The sequence below is a fragment of the Phodopus roborovskii genome, unplaced genomic scaffold (assembly GCF_943737965.1).
Source record: "Phodopus roborovskii unplaced genomic scaffold, PHOROB, whole genome shotgun sequence".
NCBI classification, from domain to species: domain Eukaryota; kingdom Metazoa; phylum Chordata; class Mammalia; order Rodentia; family Cricetidae; genus Phodopus; species Phodopus roborovskii.
Genome location: NW_026125554.1, coordinates 1,905,846 through 1,919,665, shown reverse-complemented (window position 1 = coordinate 1,919,665; position 13,820 = coordinate 1,905,846). Strand labels below are relative to the sequence as shown.

At 52.4% G+C, this 13,820-nt stretch overlaps 1 protein-coding gene across 1 annotated transcript; it reads left to right on the top strand.

Moving 5' to 3' along the window:
• The first annotated feature begins 5,557 nt into the window (after nt 1–5,557).
• Nucleotides 5,558–12,415, top strand: Wdr18 (WD repeat domain 18). Its single transcript, XM_051177438.1, has 10 exons — nt 5,558–5,783; nt 6,579–6,689; nt 9,628–9,761; nt 9,914–10,055; nt 10,742–10,885; nt 10,966–11,030; nt 11,110–11,234; nt 11,309–11,475; nt 12,062–12,130; nt 12,210–12,415. Exons 1-10 carry the CDS (start codon nt 5,574–5,576, stop codon nt 12,336–12,338), a joined length of 1,296 nt encoding a protein of 431 aa, XP_051033395.1. The 5' UTR covers nt 5,558–5,573; the 3' UTR covers nt 12,339–12,415.
• The last annotated feature ends 1,405 nt before the right edge of the window (nt 12,416–13,820 follow it).

Below are 13,820 nucleotides of genomic sequence, written 5' to 3'. Positions count from 1 at the left end.
TGGCCAGAAAGCACCCAATACTAACTCAGGGGGCCTTCCCACCAGGGCTCTGCTTGTAGGGTATACACACTTGGTGACCCTCCATGGTCCTGTCACCCAGCCCTTGCATTGAGTGCAGTTAACATTCATTCTGTAAGCTGTTGTGGGGGTGGGGTTGGACACAGTTATTGTCCACACTGGGACCTCAGGGTTGTGGGTTGGGGCAAGTTAGACCCCCAAACTCAGGGCAAAGAGGGTATAAGGGCAGGCACAGGCTGCTTCTAGAACCTTACCAGGGACAGGCTATTTCTGCAATCTTCCTGGTGGCTCTTCTGCTGGCCATCAGGCTCTATTGTCTGTCTGTCTGTCCAGCTGCATTGGGTGGGTGGGCATGGGGCTTGGGAACAGATAAGTTAGTGTTTTCTGAGAGTTATCCATTGTATAGTCTTATGGAATTTTTCCTTTTTTTTTTTTTTTTTTTTTTTTTTTTGTCATTTTTACACACTTCATTTTTTTCCCCCCAACCCTACATAATTTTGGCTTTTGTGGATTTTATTTTTCCTTCTGGGTAAAGGTGAGCTGAGTTGTTTCATTCAGAACATGTGAACTTTTTAGTTTCTTGGGTGGGAGGGGTTTGTTAGACAGTGTGGGGTTGAACACCAACTCAGGTAAAATGGATTTTAAAAAATAAAAAAAAGTAAAAAAAAACTTTCTACCTCCGGTCAGTTCCCGCTGGGCTGTGGCCTGTGGCCTGCTGTGGTCACAGCTGTGCCTGTGCGGAATATTCAGGAAAGTTCAGCTGTTAACAGGAAAACTCAAACACAACAACACAAAAATGTGATTTTTTTTTTTTAAACTTAAAAAAAAAAACTAACACTGAAAGTTTACATTTTATGACCTTATTGTGGATTGTATTTAAACCTCAGAAATATTTAACGCAATTGTAACCCTGTAAATCGGTGAGATTAAAGAGTGGAGAAGGTCTGTGAAAGATTGGCTTCTGGTACTTTTGAGGTTTTGGTTTTGGGGGGAAGGGCTGGTAGCGGTGGAGGGCATCCTGGGTGTGTGGAGGGGACCCAGGGACGTGAGGGTCCCTGGAGACCGGAGGGACTCAGGCATGGAGTGTGGAGGAGGGTCCGCTCCAGGCAGTTTCTTTTTCCTCCTTTTGCTTCAGGTCTGTCTGTCGTGTGTGCAAGGCTGCCCAGAATGGAGGGCTAAGGCCAAATTTTAGAAGTTGGTTCTCTTCCACAGTGTGTGTCCTGCTAACTGAACTCAGGACAGCAGGTTGGGAGATGAGTGTCCCTGCATGCTAAGCCATCTCCCTGGCTGTTGTTTCTTTTTTTGCTTCAGAAAAAAGAAAAGAAAAAAGCCAGTCAGTGGTAGCACATGCTTAGCCCCAACACTGGGGAGGCAAAGGCAGGAGAAGGATCTCTGTAAGTTGGAGGCCAGCCTGGGCTACACAAATAAATCCTGTCTCAAACCCCCATACTTTAAAAAATTTACATTTTCACAATTTCATACAATATATGTTGACCATATTCTTTTTGAGACAAAGTCTCACTACACAGTCCTGGCTGGCTTAGAACTCAAGGCACAGGGACCAATGAGCGACTGCCTCCCAGGTGTGAACAGCAGGCTTGGCCTGTTTCAGAACCTTTGCACAGGCCCTGCCTGCTTTTCCCATCTGCTTCCCATCTGGGAAACATTCCCTCTGTCCCTACCCTTAGCACCTTGGAACACCATCATCCCACCTCTGTCCCTTGGGCTCCAGCAGCCAGGTGGAGGCCTCCTCTGAAGGCAGCTAACTCCCCAGGGCTCCCCACACCTAGCTCTGTGTCCTGCCCACCTGTCACCCCAGGGGCCTCAGCTCCTAGCAGCTCCTCCAGACAGAAACAGTCTCCTCCCCTGAGCTCAAGTCTACTCCTGCCTCTGCCTCTAGAGAATTGGGATCAAAGGCGTATGCCATGTGCCCACCTTTCCCAGCTTGACTGGATGGGTCTTGAGAGACAGTGACAGTTTAAGCATTTGAGGGAAGAAAGGATCCCTGATTGTCAGCTCCATACATACCCAGGAGACTCAGGAGACTGAAGGACTCAAAGTAGATAAAGCCAGGTGGACAGGCCCAGACCTTGGCTACTCTCTCCTGCCTGCTCTGGCCAAGTCTGGCTCAGGCTGGTCCCTCCCCAAGTTACTGACAGAATTGAGGAAAACAACAAACAGCTGGTTGACTCCTCCTGGCCCCTGAAACCTGCATTTTACATTCTGCTCCCAAGGAGGGAAGTCACCCACTTGCCCCTGACACTCTGCCTGGGGGACAAGTACCAGCAACTTTTTTTTTTTTTTTTTTTTTTTTTTTTTTTTCAAAGGTGTCTTTCAGGCAAACTGGCTTGGCTGGACCTATTTATTTTCACTCCTTGGCTGAAGACTATTAGAGAGGGAACTGAGCAGCCCTGAGGCTGCACAGCCCTAAGCAGCTTTTCAAGAGCCTGTACAGCAAGGTTCCACCCAGGGACCCTCAAAATTGTTCTCATTGGTGGAACAGGGGGTCAGTAGGACCTGCTTCCTTTTGGGGGTCCACTGTCAAGCCCTTCTTCCTGAGGAGTTCCCAGATGGTGTGCTGGTTTGTGGATTTGGGTGGGCACGACAGAATGTTGCAATGGGGGGTAGGGTAAGGGTGCCTGTGCCTCAGTTTCCTCTAATCTGGCTTCCCTGTACCATGTTGTACCCTCCATTTTCTCACAGGTCTAGCCAACTGGGTGGTCCTGGGTGCCCAAGTGTGGCTTTTGTCCTCAGAGCTGACACAACTGGACTGTCCTCATTCCAGGGGCTGCTGGGGGCGGGCTGACCTCTAACCTCACAGGGAAAGAGAGTAGCCAGGCCTCAGGGGCTTGGCTGCTCCAAGGGAGGCCTGCCTCAGCTGCTGGCCAGGAGGCTCTGCCCCTGCCCAGAGTCCTAGATGAAGATGGAGGAAACTGCTAGGCCTGACCTACCCAGATAAGACGGACCTGGGGCCTAGGGCACAGTCCCCATGGGTCTTCCTAGCAAGCCCCTTAGGAAGCAGGAACACAAAGGCCTGGATTTGTACAAGGGCCCCAGCCACTGCTCACAGTTGACATATTCAAGCCCCAAGTTGGCCCTTGGCACCCCACCCCACCCCTGCTCAGAACAGGCCTTCAAGATTACCCCCTGTATCTTTCTTTTTGAATTTCTTTTCTTTTTTAAATTTGACACAGAAACCAGGTGGTGGTGGTGGTGGTGAACGCCTTTAATCCCATAATCCCAGCACTCAAGATGCAGAGACAGGTGGATCTCTGTGAGTTTGAGGACAGCCTGCAAAGCTACAAAGAAACCCTATGTTGAAAAGCAAACAAAAACGAGACCAAAAAAAAAAAAAAAAACTTTTTTTCTTTTTTGACACAGTCTCATGTAATCTAGGCTGGCCCCAAGCTCAACAAGTAGGCCAGGCTTACCTCAAACTCCTGATCCCATGGGTTTGGGACAATACCCACATCACCAGGCCTTTTTTCTGTGGTGCTAGCTATGGAGCTCAGGACTTCATACATGCTAGGCCACCCTCTACCAGCTGCTCCCAACCCTGTTTCTCTTTTTGTGAGCCCATGTCCTGTGTTTCTTCTTCTTATTTTTAACTATATATGCATGTATCTGTGTGGGCATATGTTCACTTGCATGCAGGTGCCTTTAAGTGCCAAAGTTGTCAGATCCCCTGGAGCTGGAGTGAGTTAGTGGTAACTGCAAGCCACTCTGCTGTAGATGCTAGGAACTGAACCTGAATCCTCTGCAAGAGTAGTAAGGGCTATTACCCACCAAGTCATCTCCACAGCCTCCCATTTCTCTCTTTCTTTTTGTTTTTTGTTTTTGTTTTTTTTTTTGAAACAGGGTTTCTCTGTAGCTTTGCAGCCTGTCCTGGACCTCACTCTGTAGACCAGGCTGGCCTCGAACTCAGAGATCCACCTGCCTCTGCCTCCTGAGTGCTGGGATTAAAAGCATGTGCCACCATTGCTGGGCCTTATTTCTCTTCTTATTCACACTTTAGCATTAAAAGATCTGTGACCTAAGTCTCAGGAAGTTGAGGCAGGAAGGAGAATCTGGAGTTTAAGGACAATTTGAGCTACACACAAGCTGTGTCCTTCAGTCCTTTTAACCGAAGCTCTACATCCTCCACTCTGCCCCAGGATCTTTGTCCGTGCACCTGGACAGCAATGTGTTCCTCTGAGTTTCTTGCTTGAAGTGGGTGGTGGCTTCTCTTGAGATGTAGACTGCCCCTGGTGGATCTCCGTGTCCTCCAGCTTGCGCCTGCCATCTGGTGGCCACATTGAGTGGCACTCTCCACTCCAACTGTCTCCTCCGTTCCTGGTTCCCAAGTTGACACCAAACATGCACCTCCCTCTCCTCATAGACCCAATAGTTGCTCAGAACCTCACCCCCTCATCCAGCCCTGCTGCTCCAGCTGGTGCAGAACTCCGGGCGGCCACATCCTCAGCTGCAAGATTCAACACTTGCATTAATTCTCCTTTAACAGCACATTAGGGAAAACAAAAGCATTAAAAAAAAAATCCTTCGTTTTAGACCTGGCCTATGGCCAGCAGGCTGTGACCTGAGACTAAATAAAGGATGTTGGACTAGAGATTGACTTGTTGGGTTTACATCGAGCGAACCAAATACAAATTTGAAATTTATGACTCCAAAGAGGAAAGGTCAAAGAGGAGGCAAACCGATAAAGGACGTGGGTCAATCAGTAAGCCGTTAATCACCAAGAGCAACGCCCTGACCAGAGATGTTATTTTTGGTTGTATGCAGCCTGAACTTACATGTAGTAACTAATTTCTTTGGATCTAAATAAAAGTATAATGGCATAAACAAAGCTTGTCATCTCAGCACGCAGGAAAGTGAGGCAGGACTGACGCGAGTTCGAGGATGAGAGTGTCTCAAGAAGAAGAAAAAATTGTAAAAGTTAGAATCATTTCAGTCAAAAAGCCCAGCAGAACCGTCCGGCGAAAATATGTAGTCAGTCACTCTAAGCTGTGGTTCAAAATACAACTCTTGTAAGCAGGTAGCAAGAGCATCTTTCAGGGGTTGAGCCCGGAAAGCGCGCATGCGTGCAGAGGCCAGTTTCTCCCTGGCCCAGTCAGGCTTGTACGCGTGTTCGGGAATCCGGTCTCCCCCCGCCCGGTCCTCGAAGAGGTTTGCGGATGCTCTAGCCGGCGTTGCTGTCTAGCCTAGTCCGCTCCCAGCAGCCGAGCTTGTACGCACGTACAAACTGAGGCTCCACCCCCTCGCACAGCTCTACACTACACCGAACCGTGGAACTGGCGGCTGGCTCCGCCCCACCACATCGAACATTGTACGCATGCGTAAATGTGCCCCACCCGAACCACTTAAGTGCTCCTCTAGGCTTGGCGGAGCCAGTAAACACTGGACAGCCCCGCCTCCTCGACACGCTGAAACTACTGCGCATGCGTGGGCTCCAGTTTGGCAGCTAGGAGGCGCTTAAGTGCCTCTCTAGCACGCCAGGAGCCATTTGTTAGACTCTCGCTAAGGATGACGGGATTCAGGGGAGGGGCTGTCCGGGCAAGATGGCGGCGCCCATGGAAGTGGCGGTGTGTACGGACTCCTCGGCGCAGCTATGGAGCTGCGTGGTGTGGGAGCTTCATTCGGGCGCCAACCTGCTCACTTATCGCGGCGGCCAAGCGGGGCCGCGGGGCCTGGCGCTGCTCAATGGCGAGTACCTGCTGGCGGCTCAGCAAGGCAAGAACTACATCTGCGCCTGGGAGCTGCAGCGCAAGGTGCGTAGCCTCAGCATCCATGGGGGCCAAGGGGCAGCCACGAAGACTCGGATGCGCTGGAATTAGGGTCACGGGCCCCGGGGTGCTGTGTGATGCAAGTGTACTGGTGGGCCGAGGGCCTACTAGGCTGCTGGTGCAAAGGCGCCCTGGTATTTCCAAGCGCATGTTCACGTGAAGACCTTTGGCAAATCATGTGTACACTTCTAACAAAGAACGCCAATTTTGATGCAGAAAGGAAAATGGGGTTCGTTAGACGTCATGCTTTTGGACAGCATGACAGATCAGAAATGTTGGGACAAGACAGACTGGTGGCCCATGCGTTATCCTTTTTTGGGGAAGGGATTTCGAGACAGAGTCTCCCTATTTAGCCCTGGTTGTCCTGGAAGTAGCTCTGTAGACCAGGCTGCCCTCGAACTCACAGAGATCCAACTGCTTCTGCCTTCCCAGTGCTCGGATTCAAGGGGAGCGTCACCACCACCTGTTACCCTCTTAAAGTGTCTTGAGTCTTATATCAGGACTGTCTCAGGCATGGGTTTTTTTTTTTTTTTTTTTTTTTTGGTTCTTATGTTTCTGGAACCCAGAGCCTCCTTCATGTCAGGTAGGACCCCTCCTACTGAGCCCCAACCATGCGCTTCACTGGGGGATTCTAGGCAGGGGGGTCTAGCCCTGAGCCACATCCTAACCTCTCACTGGGAGTTCTGTCCACCCCCACTCCTTCCTCTTTTTCTCTGTACTTAACAAGCTCTTCGCTCTTCCTGATGTTCACGTGGCTTGTCTTATATTCTGTGTCCCTAGGACCAGCTCCAACAGAAAATCATGTGTCCTGGTCCAGTCACCTGTCTGACCACAGCACCCAATGGCCTGTATGTCCTGGCAGGAATTGCAGAGAGCATCTACTTGTGGGAGGTAAAAACAGCTTGTCACATATGTGTCACATGGGAATGCTGGAAGGTAACCTATGACTTCTGAGGCCCAAATGTCTATAGGGTCCTTATTCTTCATGACTGTAGAGGCCCTGGTGCTGTCCCCACCTTTATGGGGAACCAAGAAAGAACCCTAGAAAGGGGCAGTGTTCTATCTTACTTTCTGTTGACAAACATTGACTAGAAGCAATGGAGGGGAGGAAATCATCTATTTGGCTTATTATATTACCTGACAGCTTATGTTGAGGGGAGTCAGGGCAGGAAGCAGGAACGTGACAACTTAGCAGTTGACATCCTTAGTCAACAGCAGAAAGAACTGTTCCTGTGGTTAAGAACATATGTTGCTCTTGCAGAGGACCTGGGTTCAATTCCCAGCACCCACAGGATAGCTAACAGCATCCATAATGTCAGTTCTAGGGGATCTAACACCCTCTTCTGATCTTGATAGACACCAGGCATGTACCTGGCAGGCAAAACACTCATAAAGAAATAACCTGAAAAATAGAGAGTTTTAAAAACAATCAGTTGTACTGGAGACACTGCTCAGCACTAAAATCACTGACTCTTCCTGGCAAGGACCTGGGTTCAGTCCCCAGTACCCATATGGCAGCTCACAACTCAACTTAGGACCCGCATCTGACCTCTGTGAGTTCCCATAGACACATAAATTTATCTTTTAAAATATAAAACTTTTGCTATGTGGTGTGGCACGCACCTTTAATCCCCAGCACTCAAGAGGCAGAAGCAGGCAGATCTGAGTCTGAGGCCAGACTGGTCTACAGAGCAAGTTCCAGGGCAACCGGAGCTACACACAGAACAAACAAACCAAAACCCTATCCCAGACCCTATGACAGCCAGTCCCCTTTGTCTCACAGTCATGACAAGAGGTGCCAGTGCCCTCACCCTGCTTCCTCAGAGTCAGAGGTCAATCGTCAGGCAGCCTTCTGCTTGCCCCAGCTGCTTGGCTCCATGTTGGGCCCACTTAATAACCCTGGCTATAAGTGAGCCTGGGGGATTCAGGATTCAAGTGTGTCCTGGGCTGGCCACGTGGTTGCACAGAGCTGAGGTCAGCCATGTTTCAGCTGCTCCTGACTTCGTCTTCCTTCAGACCATCCCGGGGCCACGGTGTCATTCTCAGGCCATGATTCTGAAGCTGGGGCACCATGGCCAGGGTTCCATTAGCCCCACAGGAGGGGTCCACCTGGGTTGTGCTGCTGTGTCTGAAGGGCACATCTGGGACTCCCTTTTCTGTGCTTTCTTGGGTTCCCTGTACTCACTATGTGTGAAAGCCTGATAAATGCATGTGTCAGCATCAAAGAGAAGCCAGCTTCCTGCAGGAGTGCCATAGACACTGTCCCCGATGGCTTTAATGGGTTCTGGGGACTGGACCCTACGTCTTCATACTTGAGCAACAGGTACTATACCCACTGAGCCATTTCCTTAGCCATTTGTTTATTTATTTATTTATTTTGAGGCAGGGTCTCACATAGCCCAGAATGGCCTTGAACTCCTTATGGACCCATTGAATTCCAAATGCTCCTGTCACCCTTTCCCAGTGCTGAGATAGCAGTGCCTGACTTATGTGGTGCTGGGGGTAGAGCCCAGGGCTCAGGTCTTGCTGGTCCTCTCCCACTCAGCTACTCTCTTGGCCTCCCTATCCCCATCTCCGAGACAAGGTTTCTATGTGTCACTGTGGCTGTCCTGGAATTCGCTCTGGAACAGGCTGGCCTAGAACTCACAGAGATCTGCCTGCCTCTGCCTTCCGAGTGCTGGGACTAAAGGTGTGCAGCAGCCATCACCCCACCTCCACCCCTCACCCATTTCAGCCTGCTTTCTTATGTAGCCCAGGGCCACCTGTCTAGGGCTGGCACCACCCACAATGGGAGGGCCCATGTCAATCATTTAGTCAAGAAAATGCCCCAGATTGGCCAGCAAGATGGAGGCCATTTTGGGTGACTCTTGTTTGTGTCAAAGTGACAAAAATTAAACAGCTCATAGGTGCACCCTCACTCCCCACTCCTAGATCAGTACCTTCTCTTGTTCACTGGCTGGCAGGTGGCTTCTGCCCTACCCTAAGGGTTCTGAGCTGTGGCACAGTCTCCCAGATTTCTGTGTTGAAGGCTGGTATGGGAATTTCCCATTTCTCTGGGGTGAGGAGCTCAAGAGGAACCGGCAGTCTTGACACCTGTGTGGCAGCCAGGAGCCTGTTGGGCTGAGGTTCTGGCAACAGCCATGAGCAACAGTCTCCATGTAGCGTTAGTGTGTAGATGGACACACTCTCCTTCCCTGCCCTGAGACACCCAACAGAAACATCAGCAGTTGGCCTCCCCAGGCAGAGTCCTCACCGCCTGGGGCCTGGGCTGGAGCCCACCTCTCTGACGCATTGCTGAGCTCACCACACTGCCCCTCCTGCATTCCCTGGCCCCCTCCCTGTGTGTGTTAGAAAGGACGGGCACCAGCCTCAGCTCCAGGCACTCCAGCTGCAGCCTCACTCTCACCCTGCAAGGACCTGTTGCTTGATGCTTCCTTCGGCTTTCTAACCAGTTCTATGTATCAGACTCCCAAGCCCTGAGAGACATGTGCACCTCCTGTTCCGTTGTACTGAGCCAGATCTCACATGATCTGTCAGCAGGGGCCTCCAAGACATCCCCCTAGACTAGCTGACCTTAGACATGGCCAAGCATAGGCTCCCTGGGGGCTCAGAGGACACAGGACACATTGTATCCCTCTTTCCTGGGGACAGGGTGGGGTCACACTACCATCAGACACTGGGGGCATAGCCAGTCCTGGCCAAGTACACAGTGAGGAATCCCTTGGTCTTACCCTTGTCCCATCCACCAGTGGCCCTGGAGCAGGTGGACAGGGTTCTTGTGGTGTGACACAACCTTTGTCACCCCTGACCAGTGTTTGGCCTCTTCCAGGTCTCTACTGGGAACCTCCTGGTCGTCCTCAGCCGTCACTACCAAGATGTGTCATGCCTGAAGTTTACTGGTGATAGCAGCCACTTTGTCTCAGGAGGCAAGGACTGCTTGGTGTTGGTCTGGAGCCTCTGCAGGTAGGGCATGTGCCAGGACTGCACAGAGAGGCTATGGGGACTTCAGGGCAGGAAGGTCCTGGGCTGGTAGCTGTTGGGTTGTCCCGTGCATGGGGGCTGGAGGAGGCAGGTCAGGGAATTTCTACATGGCCTCACTGCTGTCCTGGGCCCAGTGTGCTGCAGGCAGACCCATCCAGGATCCTCGCCCCAAGGCATGTCTGGTCCCAACATACACTCCCGATCACAGACCTGCACTGTGGCTTTGGGGGCGCCATGGCCCGGGTGGCCACCGCTTCGCTGGATCAGACTATGAAGGTAGCATCCCCAACTGGACCTGTGAATTCCTGGCAGCCACTGTATCTCAACTAGGAGAGAGGGAGACTGACCTCCCTCTTGCCCTGGCTGCCTTGGTTCCAGACAGCCCATAATCCCTGTGTCCGACCAAGGACACCCAGAGATGGATGGTCTACTCTGTCTGCTGGAAATTCCCACTTGGCCACGCTGCAGTGGCCAGCTGCCCTTGACGATGTGAGGTTGTTTGTTTGTTACTGGCACAGTGTTAGAGGGGGAGTCCAGGCCTCACATTTTTAGGCCAGCCCTCTACCTGAGCCCTGCCTCTAGTCCTCTTTTATTTTCTGTTCTCAGGTCGTTGCGGGGGGGGGGGGGAGTCCTGTCTCACTATACAGCCATAGCTTGCTTGGAACCTGGTGTGGGTGTGTAGACCAGACTAGCCTGGAGCTTAAAAACCCCCTTGCCTGTGCCTAGAGTGAAGACATGGCCACCTACCCCCCTTGGTGACATAATTTGCCTGGCTGGTGCTTGGGTCATCACTGATCCTGCAGCAGCTGAGGTGCCTGCACTACCAGCCAGCATGGCCTATGTGTCTGTGGTGGGTTTGGAGACTTGTAGCATGGACAGGGTGCCAGGGCCCGCAGCCTTCCTGGTTCCCTGGCTTGGCTGTGTGCCGGATGTCCATGGTGCCAGGCCTCCCATCCCTGCAGCTCTGGGCTATCTCCTCGGGAGACCTGCTTCTGTCTGTGTTGTTTGACGTGGGCATCACTTCTGTGACCATGGATCTGGCTGAGCATCATATATTCTGTGGAGGTAGCGATGGCTCTGTCTTCCAAGTGGACCTATGCAGCTGGGTGAGTGGCCACTGGGGGCTGACAGACCCCACAGTAGGTGCCCTGTATCCCAGACACTGACAACCTGTTTCTACCCACAGCCCGGACAGAGAGAGCACAACTTCCGGCCTGAACAGAATGCGGGGAAAGTCTTCAAGGGGCACAGGTAGTCAGTCACCTCAGCCAGGTGGGGTCCCACAATCCCCACCCCATGCAGCACCCAACCCTGTCCACTTGGCTCCCAGGAACCAAGTGACATGCCTGTCAGTATCCACGGATGGCAGTGTTGTCCTCTCAGGCTCCCATGATGAGACCGTGCGACTATGGGACGTGAAGAGCAAACAGTGCCTGCGCACAGTCACACTCAAAGGTGTTCCCCACGCTGGGTACAAGGCGGGGCTCTGTGCCACCAGCTAGGCTCTGACACTGTTGTTTGTCTCTCAGGCCCAGTGACCAATGCGACCATCATGCTGGCCCCGTCCAGCATGCTCAACCCTGAGTTCAGGCCCAGCCTGCCCCTGCCTCACTTCAACAAGCACCTGCTGGGTGCTGAGCATGGAGATGAGGCCCAGGCTGGGGGCCTTCGCCTACAGCTAGGACTCCACCTACAGGTAGGACCCACTCAGCCACTGTTCCAGAACATTCCATCCCCTAGAGCCCCCCTAGTGCTGATGCCATCCCTTAGCAGCCGAGTCCTTGCTGCCATACTTGGCACCTGTCCCCACAATTGCACACATTTAGAGGATGACTTGACACACTGCTCCCACTGTGTGACCGGGTCACTCGGTTCGTGAAGAATAGAGTAGGATAGACCACTGGGGCAGGAGATAGGGAACCTTAGAAAACACCTAGGGGTGGGCGAGCACCCACTGCAAAGGGCTTCTGCCCAGAGTTCACATCCGTTGTGCTCAGTGGCTCCCATGGGGCCCTGGGCCAGGTCTGTAGCACCCCACAGGAGCCAGGGGTGTTAGGCCCTTTCACAGGGGCTGAAGACCTAGTGTCCAAAAAGGACACTGCCCTGCCCCTGCGGTCTCCATTGTGTGACTTGCTGGATTTGGGTACTGGTCCCACCTACTACTCTACAGCCACCTCTGCCTGGCTGTCACTGGCCCCAGTCCTTGGCCCTGGACTGTGGACCTATGGAGAAGGCTGGCTCCTTTGGGCCGGGACACCCCAGGTGACCATGCTACTTTGCAGGGCACTGAGCAGACCTACCTGGAGAGGCTGGACCAACTACAGGCAGTGCTGTCAGGCTACATGGCGAAGGTGGGCCGGGTTTGTCCTACTTGTGGGCCTGGGTGGGGTGGGCAAGAGCAGCCCCACCCACACACCCCTCTCACTGCAGAACATGCTAGGCAACCAGATGTTACCAGCACGGGTGTTGGAGCTGGAGGAAGAGGTGCGCAGCTTGCGCAAGATCAACCGGGATCTCTTCGACTTCTCCACACGCATCATCACACGGCCCTCTAAGTGACACATGCTGGGCAGCTGTCAGAGAAATACTTACCTTTGGCCTGTGGTCTAATGTTTTAACAATGAATGGACAAAGAAGTGTATGGCTCGGCTGTTCTGTCCCTGAGGGGCCAGGGAGTGGTTGAGAGGCCTCACATTAGGGACACGATGTGTACAGAGCCAGAGGTGGAGAGGGGTGGGTGGTTGAGGGCTGACCATGAAGAGTCCCTGCTCACTGGGGCCAACCAGGCAGCGACCAACCCCACATGGGTGTCCAGAGCTCGGTCTCCACATACTGTCCTGGGGCTGCTGCCAACCACAGTCTGGAGTTCAGCCCAAACACCCACAGAACCTTCCAGAAAGCCACCCTCAGCTGACAGCTCTGCCTAATGATACAGAAAATCTGTGTGATTTAGCAGAACTGTCAACCTGCAGCTCCGATGGGTGTCGGTGCTGGCCTCATACCAAAAGCTTTATCACTGTGCCCTCTGGATGTCCACTCCCAGATAGTACTGGTGGCAAGATGTGACCATACCCTGATGAACATCAGCCTCCTATAACATGAACCTTTTCTTAGTTCTTCATTGAGCTGACTCGTTTGCATTCTTGGCCCAGATACCTCAGCCCTCCCTCCATTCCCTGGCTTGTCCCTTGGAGGAGGTTTGGGGAGAGGCAGGCACATAGGGACTCTACTAACCATGGGTTCCCAGTACACCAGAGGCCTCTGGAGGTTTCCTGGTAAGGGAGGTGAACTCAGGTGCCTCCTTGATGTCCATCATTCTGCTTATGCTGGGATTCTGGTTGGAATTGGTGTGTGAGTGCATGTGCACGTAGTGGGGCCTGCATTGCCACACATATTTGGTGCTTACCCGCTGGCCTAGCCTCCCTAACACCTGGATGACAAGCATGTGCCCCATACCATACTCTTAGATATATTCCCTCATCTGTGCTGCCTCGTCCCCCACACACATCTGATTGGCTACTTTGGGGTCATAAGGATTAAGAATTGTCCTTGGGACTCAACCATCATAATTATCAGGCTGGTAAATGTTTCCAGTCTTCAGATCAGTGGGACAACCTTGGCCAAGATCCCACAGACATCCTCATGTGCCAGGAGTGGGACAGGGTAGTAGCAAAGACCAACAGAGCCCCAGTGCCCATGGGAGGGAAATGGATGCAGCCATCCATGAAGTGTGGAGGGACCTTGAGGACATTTGCACAATGAGAAACCCCACACAAAATGGCACAGTGTGGGACTCGAAATGTCCAGAACGAGATTCTTGGGGATAAGTTCTTACTTTGTGAGTCATCCTACCCACCCCCCAAGGAAATCTTGTGTGCAGGTTTCACTCAGCTGGAATGGAAGGCCCCACACTGAACCCTGACAAGGACAAGCCTGCAATCCAGTTGTCTCATGTTCAGTGGACCAAACAGAACTGACATCCAGGAGTGTTTGTAGGATGACTGAATGAGTGCCAGCTAGTATGGACAGGGGTAGATTTCT

What these genes read in the sequence shown, in the direction of transcription:
- Wdr18 (XM_051177438.1), top strand. Translation starts at nt 5,574, where the DNA reads ATGGCGGCGCCCATGGAAGTGGCGGTGTGTACGGACTCCTCGGCGCAG. An exon ending in AGAGCATCTACTTGTGGGAG is followed by an intron (nt 6,690 to 9,627) that starts GTAAAAACAGCT and finishes GGCCTCTTCCAG; the next exon opens with GTCTCTACTGGGAACCTCCT. An exon ending in TTGGTCTGGAGCCTCTGCAG is followed by an intron (nt 9,762 to 9,913) that starts GTAGGGCATGTG and finishes TCCTGGGCCCAG; the next exon opens with TGTGCTGCAGGCAGACCCAT.